The sequence below is a fragment of the Dendrobates tinctorius genome, unplaced genomic scaffold (assembly GCF_039654945.1).
Source record: "Dendrobates tinctorius isolate UK_male_01 unplaced genomic scaffold, ASM3965494v1 ptg000058l, whole genome shotgun sequence".
NCBI classification, from domain to species: domain Eukaryota; kingdom Metazoa; phylum Chordata; class Amphibia; order Anura; family Dendrobatidae; genus Dendrobates; species Dendrobates tinctorius.
Window position 1 is genome coordinate 23,548,098 of NW_027361726.1, and position 19,668 is coordinate 23,567,765.

General features: G+C 50.9%; 1 protein-coding gene across 3 annotated transcripts in view; it reads left to right on the forward strand.

The window, feature by feature from the left end:
- Positions 1-7,035: 7,035 nt before the first annotated feature.
- Positions 7,036-19,668, forward strand: part of TTC7B (tetratricopeptide repeat domain 7B) — a 111,242-nt gene continuing 98,609 nt past the window's right edge. Inside the window, exon 1 of one of the 3 annotated variants that reach the window (XM_073578180.1) lies at positions 7,036-7,302. In XM_073578180.1, coding sequence (XP_073434281.1) covers positions 7,182-7,302 — 121 coding nt within the window. In that variant the 5' untranslated portion in view covers positions 7,036-7,181. The remainder of the gene's footprint in view (positions 7,303-19,668) is intronic. The other 2 variants (XM_073578178.1, XM_073578179.1) reach the window with 2 other exon arrangements.

Sequence of the window (19,668 nt, forward strand, 5' to 3'; positions counted from 1 at the left end):
TGTCCTCATTCCCACTACTGGTTATGGGAATGTGGACAGAGCAGGAGACCTTGCCGGACACACATCAGGGGATAAACTGATGGGACTGAGCCACAGGAACACAGGAACAAGTGTAGATTGTGCTGACGCCACTTCAGAGATGTAGATGGCGGGGTTGGAGGTCAGGGGAAATAGTAGAGACAGTGGAGCCAGAGACCTAAGTTGGGCACGGTTAAAAATCAGTAGTGGTTTGAATGTTGATGGAGCTGGTGACTCTGCCGTCCACACAGCAGGGGATCAGCTGGCATTACTGAACCCCAGTAACACAGGAGCTAGTGTGTTTCTCTGTGCAGACGACACATCTGAGCGACAACTGGCTGTGTTGAAGCACAGGGATTATAGTTCAGGTGGTAGAAAAATGAACACACCAGCAGACCTGGATACAGTTGCCAACCACTAATTTAGTCTGTAAGAGGAATGGCAAAGTCTTTGGAGATCCAGGCCTTGTTCATTTTCAGAAAAGTCAGCCGGTCAACATTATCGGAAGATAGTCGCGTGCGACGGTCTGTTAGTACACCACCTGCGGCACTAAAGACACGTTCCGATAATACACTGGCAGCAGGGCAAGCCAGCACCTCCAATGCATACTGGCTAAGCTCTGGCCATGTATCCAGCTTAGAGACCCAAAACTTGAAGGGGGAAGAGCCATCTGGGAGTACAGCGACAGGGCAAGACATGTAGTCTGACACCATCTGACGGAAGCGTTGCCTCCTGCTGACTCGAGGCGTCGCTGATGGTGTAGACAATTGTGGTGGACACACAAAACTTTGCCACATTTGGGCCATAGTGGTCTTGCCTTGTGCTGCGGCACTGCCTCTGCTCCCTCTTTGTGCAGAGTTTCCTCCACTGCCTCGACGCACAGAGCTGCTTTGTAAAGCACTAGCAACAATGCTGTCGGGTGGAATGGAAAACATTATGGACTGCACCAGTGACTCTTCGTACTCCCGCATTTTACGCTCCCGGTTCAACGTTGGTATGAGCCTTTGTACGCTGTCCCGGTAGCGAGGATCTAGGAGGGTGTACACCCAATAATCAGCCGAGACGAGAATGTGGGCGATGCGGCGGTCGTTTCTCAGGCACTGCAGCATGAAATCAACCATGTGCTGCAGACTCCCAACTGCCAAAGAACCGCTGTCCCCTGTTTGAGGCGTGACCTCGACCTGCTCTGCATCACCCCACCCTCGCTGTACATACTGAGTAGAGGTTTGTGTACCTCCCTCCTCTGGAGAGATGTCTTCCTCCTCCATCGACTCCTCCTCATCCTCCTCACAAAGTGTCCCCTGCCTAGGCCTTTGTGAGGAAACACGTAGCGCAGACTGTCCAGAAGCAGATGGCATTTGGGACTCCTCATCCTCCACCTCTTCTGAAACCTCATCCCTTAGTGCTTGCAGTGTTTGTTGAAGCAGGCAGATAAGGGGGACAGTCATGCTGACTAGTGCATCATCTGCACTCGCCATCCACGTGGATTCATCGAAGGCACGCAAAACGAGGCAGATGTCCTTCATAGAGGCCCACTCAATGGTGCTGAAGTGTGAACGGCGCACAGTGCGACTTGTTTGCGCCTGATGCAGCTGGTACTCCATGACTGCTGCCTGCTGCTCACACAACCGCTCCAACATATGTAACGTTGAATTCCACCGGGTGGGTAGGTCACATATGATGCGATGTTCCGGAAGGCCAAATCGTCGCTGCAGAGCAGCGAGGCGCGATCTTGCCGTGCTGGAACGTCGCAAGTGAGCGCACTCTATGCGGACCTTGTGTAACAGTGCATCAAGATCCGGATAGTCCCTCAGAAAGCTCTGCACGACCAAGTTAAGAACATGTGCCAGACATGGGATGTGTGTGAGGTTGCCTAGGCCAAGAGCTGCCACCAGATTTCGGCCATTGTCACACACTACCAAGCCCGGCTGGAGATTCGCTGGCCCAAACCACACATCGCTCTCCAGCTTGATAGCATTCCAGAGCTCCTGCGCTGTGTGGCTTCGATTCCCCAAAGAAATTAATTTGAGTACAGCCTGTTGACGTTTGGCCACGGCTGTGCTCATATCGGTCGTAACAGGCTCCTGCTCTGCTCTTTCTGAGGAACTTGAGTAGGAGGAGGAGTCTATGTGTACAGACTGGAGTCCTGCAATCCGTGGCGTTGGAAGAACACGTACAGCGCCACTCTCCAGATCCGTACCCGGCTCCACAACATTGACCCAGTGGGCAGTGAGGGAAAGGTATCGTCCCTGTCCATGGTTACTGGTCCACGCATCGGTGGTCAGGTGGACCTTGCTACTAACGGCGTTTAGTAGCGCATGTTTTATTTTGCCCTCAACATGTTTCTGCAGGGCAGGGACGGCTCGCCTGCTGAAATAAAAGCGGCTGGGCACGTTGTATTGGGGGACTGCCAATGCCATTAAGTCCCGGAAGGTGTCAGTGTCCACCAGCCTGAATGACAGCATTTCAACTGCCAGAAGTTTGGCAATGCCAGCATTCAGAGACTGTGCTCGGGGATGGTTTGCCGAGTAAGGGTGCCTTTTATCCCATGCCTGTGCTACCGATGGCTGTGATGGATGGGAACGTGCTGTTATGGGTGGAATCTGACAGGGTCTCCGGACAACAGTGGCAGAGGTTCTTCCTTGGCGATCCTGTGAGGAAGCCGAACCAGCAGTGTGTGAGCTGGAGGAAGAGGGCCCAACACGAACTGAAGAGGTGGTAGGTGGTGCTGTACGTTGGCCTACGTCTTCAGGGTGTCTCTGCAACTCCAACTCGTGCTTGGTGCGCACATGTTTCCACATATTTGTGGTATTGAGGTTGCTGACATTTCTCCCTCTTTTGACTCTCTGATGACACAGCTTGCATTTGACAAAGCAAATGTCATCTGCAACTGTGTCAAAAAAGGACCACGCACTGCAACTCTTGTGAGCGCCCGGTTTGCCTTTGGAAGGAGGAATGCTCCTAACGGGTGCCGAAGTGGAGGGTACAGGCAACCAAGTCTTCCCCCTCCCTCTGCCTCCTGTTTTGGCCGGTAGGGGAATCTCTTCCTCAGAGCTGCTACCACCACCTTCCTGTTGCTCACGCCATGATGGGTCAAGGGCCTCATCATCTTCCCTCCCCTCTTCAAACAGCTGCTTCTCCGGGGTTGTCTCGCCAGCACCGTACGCACCAGAAAGTGGCAACTGAGTCTCGTCATCATCTGATGCGTACTGAGGTGTGCTGACCATAGGCACTGGCCCACTCGCCTCTTCAGATTCAGAGGGACAAAGAAGTTGCGCATCACTGCATACTCCCTCTTCTTCACATTCAGGAATGCTGCTTGGCTGGCCCCCTCTTTCCAAGCCAACAGATTCCGAGAACAGAAGTAGAGACTGTGATGGCTCCTGTCCATGTCTCTCTGACTGCCTGGGCACTTTGGCAGGTGGTGAAGAGACAGATGGTTGCTCTTCGGTGCTCTGACCCTGAGAGGATGCGGAAGTAATTGAAGTCGATGCGTTAGCTGCCATCCATCCGACAACGGCTTCAATTTGTTCCTCCCGCAGCAGTGGGGTACGTTGAGGTCCTACAAAGCTGCGCATAAAGGACTGTTGCCTGCTAAAACTGGGGGATGCTGATCCACTGGTGCCCGCAGCAGGCCCAGAATCCCCACGTCCTCTACCTGTAGAATCCCCACGTCCTCTCCCTGCTGAAACTCCACGCCCACGCCCCCGCGCCTTACTCCCTGCCTTCTTCATCTTGCAAGACTGCTTAAGATAGGCAAAAAAGTACAAAGGGGGGCCTTAGTGTGCTTATTCCTGAACAGCTGGTTACAGGTACAAGAAACACTAATTTTATGAAGTGTGTGTGTGTGGACTAGACTTTAATAGGAGCTGATGTGGCCTACACAAGTTCAAAATGTAGTGTTTGGTGAACTTTTTATGTGGTTTCTTTGTTTGAAACAAACTCAAAGTATGAGAACAAAGAATTGAAACTGATAGTATCACCAACTTTTTGGAGCTATTACAATGCAGGCAGGTAACCTACAATGCAAAAGATGAGGCTCCCAAACAATTGGGTAATACTAATCTGGCTGCGCCGGCAGGGCACAAGCCAGAAAAAAAGGCTCCTCTATCTACTCCTATATAGTGTTTGCAACCAACCAATGTTGATGGATACGGATGGATGCACACTAATAGGAGAAGAAAAAATGAGCTGCACTCAAAGACAAATATGTGTGAGGCAGTGACGCACGTTGAGCGTCCTACAACCAGACGTAGCTGCAGGACACTCTACTCAGCGTGAGCTGCACTCACACACAGTCAGAGACCTCTCAGACAGCCGTCAACAGTGCAGCTAAGTGGGCACTGGCACTGACAGGCTGCAGAAAGGCTCCGCTGTGTACTCCTATATAGTGTTTGCAACCACCGTAGATGGAGACGGATGGATGCACACTAATAGAAGAAAAAATGAGCTGCACTCAAATAAAAATATGTGTGAGGCAGTGACGCACGCTGAGCGTCCTACAGCCAGACGTAGCTGCAGGACACACTACTCAGCGTGAGCTGCACTCACACACAGTCAGAGACCTCTCAGACAGCCGTGAACAGTGCAGCAAAGTGGACACTAGCACTGAAAGGCTGCAGAAAGGCTCCGCTGTCTACTACTAGTGTTTGCAACCAACGTATATGGATACGGATGGAAGCACACTAGATTGAAATTATTTAAAAAATGCAGCTCAAAAAATAAAAGATGTATGAGGCAGCAGTGATCACACTGGGTGGCCTACAGCCTGACGTAGCTGCAGGACCCACTCCACAGCGTGAGCTGCACTCACACAGCCCTTGCAGACAGCTGTGAACACTGCTGCTAGGGCAAAGAAGGCTACAGTGGTGGTTTATGTAGCCTGGGTAAAGCACTAGATGTTTGGTGGAATCGCTATTTCTAACTGTCCCTCACAGTCTTCTACAGCAGCCTGTCCCTAACTGAATTCACAGCAGAGTGACCAGAAATGGCGGCTGCGGTGGCTTTTATAGTGCATCATGACATCATTTCGGCAGCCAATCACAGCCATGCCAATAGTTAACATGCCTACATGCCTAACAGGATGTGCCCACACTTCGGAGGATTCCCATTGGCTTAATCAAAGCAAGCAGGCTCATAGCATGATGGGAACTTCCTATTCCGATTCCGATCCCGGAATCCGATATGAAAAAAGTATCGGAATTAAGTATCGGAATTCCGATACCGCTAATATCGGCCGATACCCGATACTTGCGGTATCGGAATGCTCAACACTACTCTTCACTTATCCCAGAAAGCACTGGGAATATGCAAATGCTCTCCTCAGGACTCTTCCCCTCTAGTGGTGACTCTATAAGTTACTGTACAGGGAGCTCCCTCCAGTGGTGACTGTATATATTACTGTACAGGGTCCTCCCTCTGGTGGTGACTATGAATTACTATACAGAGAGCTCCCTCTAGCGGTGACTGTATATATTTCTGTATAGGGAGCTCCCTCTAGCGGTGACTGTAAATATTACTGCACAGGGAGCGCCCTCTGGTGGTGACTGTATAAATTACTGTACAGGGAGCTCCTTCTAGTGGTGACTGTATAAATTACTTTACAGGGCGCTCCCTCTGGTGTTGACTATGAAGTACTATACAGAGAGCTACCTCTAGCAGTGACTGTATATATTACTGCACAGGGAGCTCCCTCTAGTGGTGACTGTATAAATTACTTTACAGGGCGCTCCCTCTAGTGGTGACTGCCCCTATTACAAACATAAGCAATCAAAAATTATTTCATGTGCTCATCTACATATCGATCTGAATTAAGTATGCTTTTTTGTTTGTTTTTTCAGTTAAAGCATTGCAAATATATTAAACTATTTACACATCTCCATTTTTATACCTGTGTCACTATGGGTTTTTTTATGCAAAAGGTTACAAAATAGTCGTATGGATACAGTGTTTGCTCGGAATAGTCCCATAATTTTCTCTTAATTTAAAACCACGTGTTTCATGTTTGCATCTTTCAGATAAGTTTCATTTCTTTGTATCCATGCTTCTGTCGCATTAAATAAGCAGCAAAGGTTTGTCATTCCCCTACTAAACAATAATTATAGAAGGATAGGGAAAATGAAGGGAGGTCAGCTCACCAGTCTCGGTTGCGATCCATAATCCTCCTGCGCACGGAGTCACCTTGATCAGGGGTGTTGACTGAAGCAAAATAAAGGATGGAATCTCCAGCGCTGGACTTCAGTTAAAAATACATCATTTATTGTAAATTCTTAAAATCGAACAGAAAAAAGTGTGGATAAGGACATACAGGCAGATGGGGTCTCTGGTGGTCTCCAACCAACGCGTTTCAACCTAGAGGGTCTTACTCATGGTTCACACTAGACCAATACTGACGACTACAAATAGTACAAAAACTAGTAAATCACAGGTGTTGGACAAAAGAATTAATGAAAATAGGGAGTATCCCTACCAGTTAACTCTTGCAAACACTCAGCCTAATGTGTGATTGTTATTATATTCTTATGATATCTTTTTATTAGTTTTTTTTTTTTTTCCTGTTTTTCTGACTAGTTTTTGTTTCAGCTCCACATTAGGCTGAGTGTTTGCAAGAGTTAACTGGTAGGGATACTCCCTATTTTCATTAATTCTTTTGTCCAACAACTGTGATTTACTAGTTTTTGTACTATTTGTAGTCGTCAGTATTGGTCTAGTGTGAACCATGAGTAAGACCCTCTAGGTCGAAACGCGTTGGTTGGAGACCACCAGAGACCCCATCTGCCTGTATGTCCTTATCCACACTTTTTTCTGTTCGATTTTAAGAATTTACAATAAATGATGTATTTTTAACTGAAGTCCAGCGCTGGAAATTCCATCCTACTAAACAATAAATCTAAAACAAAAAAAAAGTAAGTTGCATTGTGCATGCAATTCACAGCGTGTCACACAAGGAGGCGCTGTCACCACTGGCTGCAGATCCCAGAGTTTCACACGTGGTGGCGCTGTCACCCCTGCCTGCAGTTCCTAGAGTTCCAAGTGCGGTGGCGCTGTCACCCCTGGCCGCAGTTCCTTTGTCCCCACAGAAGGGGGCGCAGCGCTGTCAGTGTCCGGCCGGCGGCGGCTCTTCTCCCGGTGCCTGTGTTCTGGCCCGGCCGCTGCTGTCAGACATGGCCGCTAAGAAGGCCGGATCGCGGCTGGAGGTGGAGATAGAGCGCTGCCGTACCGAGTGCCTGTGGGATCGGATCCATGAGCTCGTCAAGCAGCTCTCCGCCAAGCTCATCTCTAACGGTACGGGCCGCCAGGAAATGCCGGGGATGCGAGTGCGGCCTCCGGGTGTCGGTACTAGAGGAGGGTCCGGAGTCATCCACGGACGGGGGCACGACGCGCGGGGATCTGCAGTGCGCGCCCCTGAAGTCACTGTACACAATGTGCGTCTATGTCCCCTGCATACCACCCTGTATACAGGTGTAGAGAGAAGTGTGCGACCCCCGGCGTCACTGTGCCCCTGTATATATGGCCCTGTACACACCACCCTGTATACAGGAGCAGAGACAAGTGTGCGACCCCCGGTGTCACTGTGCGACCCCCGGCGTCTCTGTGCCCCTGTATATATGGCCCTTTACCCACCACCCTGTATACAGGTGTAGAGAGAAGTGTACACCTCCCGGCGTCACTGTGCCCCTGTATATATGGCCCTGTACACACCACCCTGTATACAGGAGCAGAGACAAGTGTGCGACCCCCGGCGTCACTGTGCGACCCCTGGCGTCTCTGTGCCCCTGTATATATGGCCCTTTACCCACCACCCTGTATACAGGTGTAGAGAGAAGTGTACACCTCCCGGCGTCACTGTGCTCCTGTATATATGGCCCTGTACACACCACCCTGTATACAGGAGCAGAGACAAGTGTGCGACCCCCGGCGTCACTGTGCGACCCCTGGCGTCTCTGTGCCCCTGTATATATGGCCCTTTACCCACCACCCTGTATACAGGTGTAGAGAGAAGTGTACACCTCCCGGCGTCACTGTGCCCCTGTATATATGGCCCTGTACACACCACCCTGTATATAGGAGCAGAGAGAAGTGTGCGACCCCCGGCGTCACTGTGCCCCTGTATATATGGCCCTGTACACACCACCCTGTATACAGGAGCAGAGACAAGTGTGCGACCCCCGGCGTCACTGTGCCCCTGTATATATGGCCCTGTACACACCACCCTGTATACAGGAGCAGAGACAAGTGTGCGACCCCCGGCGTCACTGTGCCCCTGTATATATGGCCCTGTACACCACCACCCTGTATACAGGTGTAGAGAGAAGTGTACACCTCCCGGCGTCACTGTGCTCCTGTATATATGGCCCTGTACACACCACCCTGTATACAGGAGCAGAGAGAAGTGTGCGACCCCCGGCGTCACTGTGCCCCTGTATATATGGCCCTGTACACACCACCCTGTATACAGGAGCAGAGACAAGTGTGCGACCCCCGGCGTCTCTGTGCCCCTGTATATATGGCCCTTTACCCACCACCCTGTATACAGGTGTAGAGAGAAGTGTACACCTCCCGGCGTCACTGTGCCCTTCTATATATGGCCCTGTACACACCACCCTGTATACAGGAGCAGAGACAAGTGTGCGACCCCCGGCGTCACTGTGCCCCTGTATATATGGCCCTGTACACCACCACCCTGTATACAGGTGTAGAGAGAAGTGTACACCTCCCGGCGTCACTGTGCTCCTGTATATATGGCCCTGTACACACCACCCTGTATACAGGAGCAGAGACAAGTGTGCGACCCCCGGCGTCACTGTGCGACCCCCGGCGTCTCTGTGCCCCTGTATATATGGCCCTTTACCCACCACCCTGTATACAGGTGTAGAGAGAAGTGTACACCTCCCGGCGTCACTGTGCCCCTGTATATATGGCCCTGTACACACCACCCTGTATACAGGAGCAGAGACAAGTGTGCGACCCCCGGCGTCACTGTGCGACCCCCGGCGTCTCTGTGCCCCTGTATATATGGCCCTTTACCCACCACCCTGTATACAGGTGTAGAGAGAAGTGTACACCTCCCGGCGTCACTGTGCCCCTGTATATATGGCCCTGTACACACCACCCTGTATATAGGAGCAGAGACAAGTGTGCGACCCCCGGCGTCACTGTGCCCCTGTATATATGGCCCTGTACACACCACCCTGTATACAGGTGTAGAGAGAAGTGTACACCTTCCGGCGTCACTGTGCTCCTGTATATATGGCCCTGTACACACCACCCTGTATACAGGAGCAGAGACAAGTGTGCGACCCCCGGCGTCACTGTGCGACCCCCGGCGTCTCTGTGCCCCTGTATATATGGCCCTTTACCCACCACCCTGTATACAGGTGTAGAGAGAAGTGTACACCTCCCGGCGTCACTGTGCCCCTGTATATATGGCCCTGTACACACCACCCTGTATATAGGAGCAGAGACAAGTGTGCGACCCCCGACATCACTGTGCGACCCCCGGCGTCACTGTGCCCCTGTATATATGGCCCTGTACACACCACCCTGTATACAGGTGTAGAGAGAAGTGTACACCTTCCGGCGTCACTGTGCTCCTGTATATATGGCCCTGTACACACCACCCTGTAGAATCATAGAATCGTAGAGTTGGAAGGGACCTCCTGGGCCATCTGGTCCAACCCCCTGCTCAAAGCAGGATTCGCTAAATCATCCCAGTCAGATGTCTGTCCAGCCTCTGTTTGAAGACTTCCATTGAAGGAGAACTCACCACTTCTCGTGGCAGCCTGTTCCACTCATTGATCACTCTAACTGTCAAAAAGTTTTTTCTAATATCTAATCTGTGTCTCCTCCCATTCAGTTTCATCCCATTGCTTCTAGTCTTTCCTTGTGCAAATGAGAATAAAGTTGATCCTTCTACAATGTGACAGCCCTTTAGATATTTGTAGACAGCAATTAAGTCTCCTCTCAGTCTTCTCTTTTGCAAACTAAACATTCCCAAATCCTGCAACCTTTCCTCATAAGACAGGGTTTGCAGACCGGTCACCATTCTGGTCGCTCTTTTCTGAACTTGCTCCAGTTTGTTGATGTCTTTTTTAAAATGTGGACACAATATTCCAGATGAGGTCTGACCAAAGAGGAGTAGAGGGAAATAATGACTTCACGTGATCTAGACTGTATGCTTCTGTTAATACATCCTAGAACTGCATTTGCCTTTTTTGCTGCTGCATCACACTGTTGACTCATATTCAGTCTGTGATCTATTAGTATACCCAAGTCTTTTTCACATGTGCTGTCACTTAGCCCTATTCCTCCCATTCTATATATGCTTTTTTCATTTTTATTGCCCAGATGTAGTACTTTGCATTTCTCCCTGTTAAAAACCATTCTGTTAGTTACTGCCCACTTCTCCAGTTTATTTAAATCTTTTTGAATCCTCTCTCTCTCTTCTCTAGTATTAGCTATCCCTCCTAGCTTTGTGTCATCAGCAAATTTAATCAGTTTACCCTCAATTCCTTCATCTAAATCGTTGATAAAGATGTTGAACAATACAGGGCCCAGGACAGAGCCCTGTGGTACCCCACTTGAGACATTCTTCCAACTGGATGTGCAGCCATTTACGACCACTCTTTGGGTCCGATCACTAAGCCAGCTATGAATCCACCTAACAGTTGCCTTGTCCATTCCATACTTAGTCATTTTTTCAATAAGGATTGTATGAGAGACTTTGTCAAATGCTTTGCTGAAGTCAAGATATACTATATCTACAGCATTTCCTTGATCCACCCAATCAGTGATACCGTCATAGAAGGAAATTAAGTTAGTCTGACATGACTTATTAGTTACAAACCCATGCTGACTCTGTTTGATCACTTCATTCTTATCCACGTATTGACTTAAATGTTGTTTAATAATTTGTTCAAAGATCTTTCCTGGTATAGAAGTATATAGGAGCAGAGACAAGTGTGCGACCCCCGACATCACTGTGCGACCCCCGGCGTCACTGTGCCCCTGCATATATGGCCCTGTACACACCACCCTGTATACAGGTGTAGAGAGAAGTGTACACCTTCCGGCGTCACTGTGCTCCTGTATATATGGCCCTGTACACACCACCCTGTATATAGGAGCAGAGACAAGTGTGCGACCCCCGGCGTCACTGTGCGACCCCCGGCGTCTGTGCCCCTGTATATATGGCCCTTTACCCACCACCCTGTGTACAGGTGTAGAGAGAAGTGTACACCTCCCGGCGTCACTGTGCCCTTCTATATATGGCCCTGTACACACCACCCTGTATACAGGAGCAGAGACAAGTGTGCGACCCCCGGCGTCACTGTGCGACCCCCGGCGTCTCTGTGCCCCTGTATATATGGCCCTGTACCCACCACCCTGTATACAGGTGTAGAGAGAAGTGTACACCTCCCGGCGTCACTGTGCTCCTGTATATATGGCCCTGTACACACCACCCTGTATACAAGAGCAGAGACAAGTGTGCGACCCCCGACATCACTGTGCCTCTGTATATATGGCCTTGTACACACCACCCTGTATACAAGAGCAGACAGAAGTGTACACCCCCTGGCGTCACTGTGCCCCTGTATATATGGCCCTGTACACCACCCTGTATCCAGCAACAGACAGAAGTGTACACCCCCCGGCGTCACTGTGCCCTTCTATATATGGCCCTGTACACCACCCTGTATACAGGAGCAGAGACAAGTGTGCGACCCCCGACATCACTGTGTCCCCTGTATATATGGCCCTGCACACCACCCTGTATACAAGAGCAGAGACAAGTGTGCGACCCCCGACATCACTGTGCCTCTGTATATATGGCCTTGTACACACCACCCTGTATACAGCAGCAGACAGAAGTGTACACCCCCTGGCGTCACTGTGCCCCTGTATATATGGCCTTGTACACCACCCTGTATACAAGAGCAGAGACAAGTGTGCGACCCCCGACATCACTGTGCCTCTGTATATATGGCCTTGTACACACCACCCTGTATACAAGAGCAGACAGAAGTGTACACCCCCTGGCGTCACTGTGCCCCTGTATATATGGCCCAGTACACCACCCTGTATACAGCAGCAGACAGAAGTGTACACCCCCCGGCGTCACTGTGCCCTTCTATATATAGCTCTGTACACCACCCTTTATACAGGAGCAGAGACAAGTGTGCGACCCCCAACATCACTGTGTCCCCTGTATATATGGCCCTGCACACCACCCTGTATACAAGAGCAGAGACAAGTGTGCGACCCCCGACATCACTGTGCCTCTGTATATATGGCCTTGTACACACCACCCTGTATACAGCAGCAGACAGAAGTGTACACCCCCTGGCGTCACTGTGCCCCTGTATATATGGCCCTGTACACCACCCTGTATACAGGAGCAGACAGAAGTGTGCGACCCCCGACATCGCTGTGCCCTTGTATATACAGTGGGGAAAAAAAGTATTTAGTCAGTCAGCAATAGTGCAAGTTCCACCACTTAAAAAGATGAGAGGCGTCTGTAATTTACATCATAGGTAGACCTCAACTATGGGAGACAAACTGAGAAAAAAAATTCAGAAAATCACATTGTCTGTTTTTTTTTCATTTTATTTGCATATTATGGTGGAAAATAAGTATTTGGTCAGAAACAAGCAATCAAGATTTCTGGCTCTCACAGACCTGTAACTTCTTCTTTAAGAGTCTCCTCTTTCCTCCACTCATTACCTGTAGTAATGGCACCTGTTTAAACTTGTTATCAGTATAAAAAGACACCTGTGCACACCCTCAAACAGTCTGACTCCAAACTCCACTATGGTGAAGACCAAAGAGCTGTCAAAGGACACCAGAAACAAAATTGCAGCCCTGCACCAGGCTGGGAAGACTGAATCTGCAATAGCCAACCAGCTTGGAGTGAAGAAATCAACTGTGGGAGCAATAATTAGAAAATGGAAGACATACAAGACCACTGATAATCTCCCTCGATCTGGTGCTCCACGCAAAATCCCACCCCGTGGGGTCAGAATGATCACAAGAACGGTGAGCAAAAATCCCAGAACCACGCGGGGGGACCTAGTGAATGAACTGCAGAGAGCTGGGACCAATGTAACAACGCCTACCATAAGTAACACACTACGCCACCATGGACTCAGATCCTGCAGTGCCATACGTGTCCCACTGCTTAAGCCTGTACATGTCCGGGCCCGTCTGAAGTTTGCTAGAGAGCATTTGGATGATCCAGAGGAGTTTTGGGAGAATGTCCTATGGTCTGATGAAACCAAACTGGAACTGTTTGGTAGAAACACAACTTGTCGTGTTTGGAGGAAAAAGAATACTGAGTTGCATCCATCAAACACCATACCTACTGTAAAGCATGGTGGTGGAAACATCATGCTTTGGGGCTGTTTCTCTGCAAAGGGGCCAGGACGACTGATCCGGGTACATGAAAGAATGAATGGGGCCATGTATCGTGAGATTTTGAGTGCAAACCTCCTTCCATCAGCAAGGGCATTGAAGATGAAACGTGGCTGGGTCTTTCAACATGACAATGATCCAAAGCACACCGCCAGGGCAACGAAGGAGTGGCTTCGTAAGAAGCATTTCAAGGTCCTGGAGTGGCCTAGCCAGTCTCCAGATCTCAACCCTATAGAAAACCTTTGGAGGGAGTTGAAAGTCCATGTTGCCAAGCGAAAAGCCAAAAACATCACTACTCTAGAGGAGATCTGCATGGAGGAATGGGCCAACATACCAACAACAGTGTGTGGCAACCTTGTGAAGACTTACTGAAAACGTTTGATCTCTGTCATTGCCAACAAAGGATATATCACAAAGTATTGAGATGAAATTTTGTTTCTGACCAAATACTTATTTTCCACCATAATATGCAAATAAAATGAAAACAAAAACAGACAATGTGATTTTCTGGATTTTTTTTTCTCAGTTTGTCTCCCATAGTTGAGGTCTACCTATGATGTAAATTACAGACGCCTCTCATCTTTTTAAGTGGTGGAACTTGCACTATTGCTGACTGACTAAACACTTTTTTTCCCCACTGTATGGCCCTGTACACCACCCTGTATACAGGAGCAGACAGAAGTGTGCGACCCCCGACATTGCTGTGCCCCTGTATACAGGAGCAGACAGAAGTGTGCGACCCCCGACATCGCTGTGCCCCTGTATATATGGCCCTGTACACCACCCTGTATACAGGAGCAGATACAAGTGTACACCCCCGGCGTCACTGTGCCCTTCTATATATGGCCCTGTACACCACCCTGTATACAGGAGCAGAGACAAGTGTGCGACCCCCGACATCACTGTGCCCCTGTATATATGGCCCTGCACAACACCCTGTATACAGGTGTAGAGAGAAGTGTACACCCCCGACATCACTGTGCCCCTGTATATATGGCCCTGTACACACCACCCTGTATACAGGAGCAGAGACAAGTGCGCACCCCTGACATCACTGTTCCCCTGTATATATGGCCCTGTACACACCACCCTGTTTACAGCAGCAGACAGAAGTGTAAACCCCCCTGCGTCACTGTGCCCCTGTAGATATGGCCCTGTATACACCACCCTGTATACAGGTGTAGAGAGAAGTGTACACCCCCCGGCGCCACTGTGCCCCTGTATATATGGCCCTGTACACACCACCCTGTATACAGGAGCAGAGACAAGTGTGCGACCCCCGACATCACTGTGCCCCTGTATATATGGCCCTGTACACCACCACCCTGTATACAAGAGCAGAGACAAGTGTGCGACCCCTTACATCACTGTGCCCCTGTATATATGGCCCTGTACACCACCCTGTATACAGCAGCAGAAAGAAGTGTACACCCCCGGCGTCACTGTGCCCTTCTATATATGGCCCTGTACACCACCCTGTATACAGCATCAGACAGAAGTGTACACCCCCCGGCGTCACTGTGCCCTTCTATATATGGCCCTGTACACCACACTGTATACAGGAGCAGAGACAAGTGTGCGACCTCCGACATCACTGTGCCCCTGTATATATGGCCCTGCACACCACCCTGTATACAGGTGTAGAGAGAAGTGTACACCCCCCGGCGCCACTGTGCCCCTGTATATATGGCCCTGTACACACCACCCTGTATACAGGAGCAGAGACAAGTGTGCGACCCCCGACATCACTGTGCCCCTGTATATATGGCCCTGTACACCACCACCCTGTATACAAGAGCAGAGACAAGTGTGCGACCCCTTACATCACTGTGCCCCTGTATATATGGCCCTGTACACCACCCTGTATACAGCAGCAGAAAGAAGTGTACACCCCCAGCATCACTGTGCCCTTCTATATATGGCCCTGTACACCACCCTGTATACAGCATCAGACAGAAGTGTACACCCCCCGGCGTCACTGTGCCCTTCTATATATGGCCCTGTACACCACACTGTATACAGGAGCAGAGACAAGTGTGCGACCTCCGACATCACTGTGCCCCTGTATATATGGCCCTGCACACCACCCTGTATACAGGTGTAGAGAGAAGTGTACACCCCCTGGCGCCACTGTGCCCCTGTATATATGGCCCTGTACACACCACCCTGTATACAGGAGCAGAGACAAGTGTGCGACCCCCGACATCACTGTGCCCCTGTATATATGGCCCTGTACACCACCCTGTATACAAGAGCAGAGACAAGTGTGCGACCCCCGACATCACTGTGCCCCTGTATATATGGCCCTGCACACCACCCTGTATACATGTGTAGAGAGAAGTGTGCGACCCCCCGGCGCCACTGTGCCCCTGTATATATGGCCCTGTACACCACCCTGTATATAGGAGCAGAGACAAGTGTGCGACCCCCGACATCACTGTGCCCTTGTATATATGGCCCTGTATACACCACCCTGTATACAGGAGCAGAGACAAGTGTGCGACCCCCGACATCACTGTGCCCTTGTTATATGGCCCTGCACACCACTCTGTATACAGGTGTAGAGAGAAGTGTGCGACCCCCGGCACCACTGTTCCCCTGTATATATGGCCCTGTACACACCACCCTGTATACAGCAGCAGACAGAAGTGTGCGACCCCCGTCATCACTATGGCCCTGTACACACCACCCTGTATACAGGGGCAGAGACAAGTGTGCACCCCTGACATCACTGTTCCCCTGTATATATGGCCCTGCACACCACCCTGTATACAGGTGTAGAGAGAAGTGTACACCCCCTGGCGCCATTGTGACCCTGTATATATGGCCCTGTACACACCACCCTGTATACAAGAGCAGAGACAAGTGTGCGACCCCCGACATCACTGTGCCACTGTATATATGGCCTTGTACACACCACCCTGTATACAGCAGCAGACAGAAGTGTACACCCCCCTGCGTCACTGTGCCCCTGTATATATGGCCCTGTACACCACCCTGTATACAGGAGCAGACAGAAGTGTGCGACCCCCGACATCACTGTGCCCTTGTATATATGGCCCTGTACACCACCCTGTATACAGGAGAAGACAGAAGTGTGCGACCCCCGACATTGCTGTGCCCCTGTATACAGGAGCAGACAGAAGTGTGCGACCCCCGACATCGCTGTGCCCCTGTATATATGGCCCTGTACACCACCCTGTATACAGGAGCAGATACAAGTGTGCACCCCTGACATCACTGTGCCCCTGTATATATGGCCCTGTACACACCACCCTGTATACAGCAGCAGACAGAAGTGTGCGACCTCCGTCATCACTATGGCCCTGTACACACCACCCTGTATACAGGGGCAGAGACAAGTGTGCACCCCTGACATCACTGTTCCCCTGTATATATGGCCCTGCACACCACCCTGTATACAGGTGTAGAGAGAAGTGTACACCCCCCTGGCGCCATTGTGACCCTGTATATATGGCCCTGTACACCACCCTGTATACAAGAGCAGAGACAAGTGTGCGACCCCTGACATCACTGTGCCCCTGTATATATGGCCCTGTACACACCACCCTGTCTACAAGAGCAGAGACAAGTGCGCACCCCTGACATCACTGTTCCCCTGTATATATGGCCCTGTACACACCACCCTGTTTACAGCAGCAGACAGAAGTGTAAACCCCCCTGCGTCACTGTGCCCCTGTAAATATGGCTCTGTATACACCACCCTGTATACAGGTGTAGAGAGAAGTGTACACCCCCCGGCGTCACTGTGCCCTTCTATATATGGCCCTGTACACCACACTGTATACAGGAGCAGAGACAAGTGTGCGACCCCCGACATCACTGTGCCCCTGTATATATGGCCCTGCACACCACCCTGTATACATGTGTAGAGAGAAGTGTACACCCCCCGGCGCCACTGTGCCCCTGTATATATGGCCCTGTACACCACCCTGTATATAGGAGCAGAGACAAGTGTGCGACCCCCGACATCACTGTGCCCTTGTATATATGGCCCTGTATACACCACCCTGTATACAGGAGCAGAGACAAGTGTGCGACCCCCGACATCACTGTGCCCCTGTATATATGGCCCTGCACACCACCCTGTATACAGGTGTAGAGAGAAGTGTGCGACCCCCGGCACCACTGTGCCCCTGTATATATGGCCCTGTACACACCACCCTGTATACAGGAGCAGAGACAAGTGTGCAACCCCCGACATCACTGTGCCCCTGTATATATGGCCCTGTACACCACCCTGTACACAAGAGCAGAGACAAGTGTGCAACCCCCGACATCACTGTGCCCCTGTATATATGGCCCTGCACACCACCCTGTATACATGTGTAGAGAGAAGTGTACACCCCCCGGCACCACTGTGCCCCTGTATATATGGCCCTGTACACCACCCTGTATATAGGAGCAGAGACAAGTGTGCGACCCCCGACATCACTGTGCCCTTGTATATATGGCCCTGCACACAACCCTGTATACAGGTGTAGAGAGAAGTGTACACCCCCTGGCGTCACTGTGCCTCTGTATATATGGCCCTGTACACCACCCTGTATACAGGAGCAGACAGAAGTGTGCGACCCCCGACATTGCTGTGCCCCTGTATACAGGAGCAGACAGAAGTGTGCGAACCCCGACATTGCTGTGCCCTTGTATACAGGAGCAGACAGAAGTGTGCGACCCCCGACATCGCTGTGCCCCTGTATATATGGCCCTGTACACCACCCTGTATACAGCAGCAGACAGAAGTGTGCGACCCCCGACATTGCTGTGCCCCTGTATACAGGAACAGACAGAAGTGTGCGACCCCCGACATCGCTGTGCCCTTGTATATATGGCCCTGTACACCACCCTGTATACAGGAGCAGACAGAAGTGTGCGACCCCCGACATTGCTGTGCCCCTGTATACAGGAGCAGACAGAAGTGTGCGACCCCCGACATCGCTGTGCCCCTGTATATATGGCCCTGTACACCACCCTGTATACAGGAGCAGATAAAAGTGTGCACCACTGACATCACTGTGCCCCTGTATATATGGCCCTGTACACCACCCTGTATACAGGAGCAGAGACAAGTGTGCGACCCCCGACATCACTGTGCCCCTGTATATATGGCCCTGCACAACACCCTGTATACAGGTGTAGAGAGAAGTGTACACCCCCGACATCACTGTGCCCCTGTATATATGGCCCTGTACACACCACCCTGTATACAGGAGCAGAGACAAGTGCGCACCCCTGACATCACTGTTCCCCTGTATATATGGCTTTGTACACACCACCCTGTTTACAGCAGCAGACAGAAGTGTAAACCCCCCTGCGTCACTGTGCCCCTGTAGATATGGCCCTGTACACAACACCCTATATACAAGAGCAGAGACAAGTGTGCGACCCCCGACATCACTGTGCCCCTGTATATATGGCCCTGTACACCACCCTGTATACAGCAGCAGACAGAAGTGTACACCCCCCGGCGTCACTGTGCCCTTCTATATATGGCCCTGTACACCACACTGTATACAGGAGCAGAGACAAGTGTGCGACCCCCGACATCACTGTGCCCCTGTATATATGGCCCTGCACACCACCCTGTATACAGGTGTAGAGAGAAGTGTACACCCCCCGGCGCACTGTGCCCCTGTATATATGGCCCTGTACACACCACCCTGTATACAGGAGCAGAGACAAGTGTGCGACCCCCGACATCACTGTGCCCCTGTATATATGGCCCTGCACACCACCCTGTATACATGTGTAGAGAGAAGTGTGCGACCCCCGGCGCCCTGTGCCCCTGTATATATGGCCCTGTACACACCACCCTGTATACAGGAGCAGAGACAAGTGTGCGACCCCCCGACATCACTGTGCCCCTGTACATATGGCCCTGTACACCACCCTGTATACAAGAGCAGAGACAAGTGTGCGACCCCCGACATCACTGTGCCCCTGTATATATGGCCCTGCACACCACCCTGTATACATGTGTAGAGAGAAGTGTGCGACCCCCGGCGCCACTGTGCCCCTGTATATATGGCCCTGTACAGTAATATAGGAGCAGAGACAAGTGTGCGACCCCCGACATCACTGTGCCCTTGTATATATGGACCTGTATACACCACCCTGTATACAGGAGCAGAGACCAGTGTGCGACCCCCGACATCACTGTGCCCTTGTTATATGGCCCTGCGCACCACTCTGTATACAGGTGTAGAGAGAAGTGTGCGA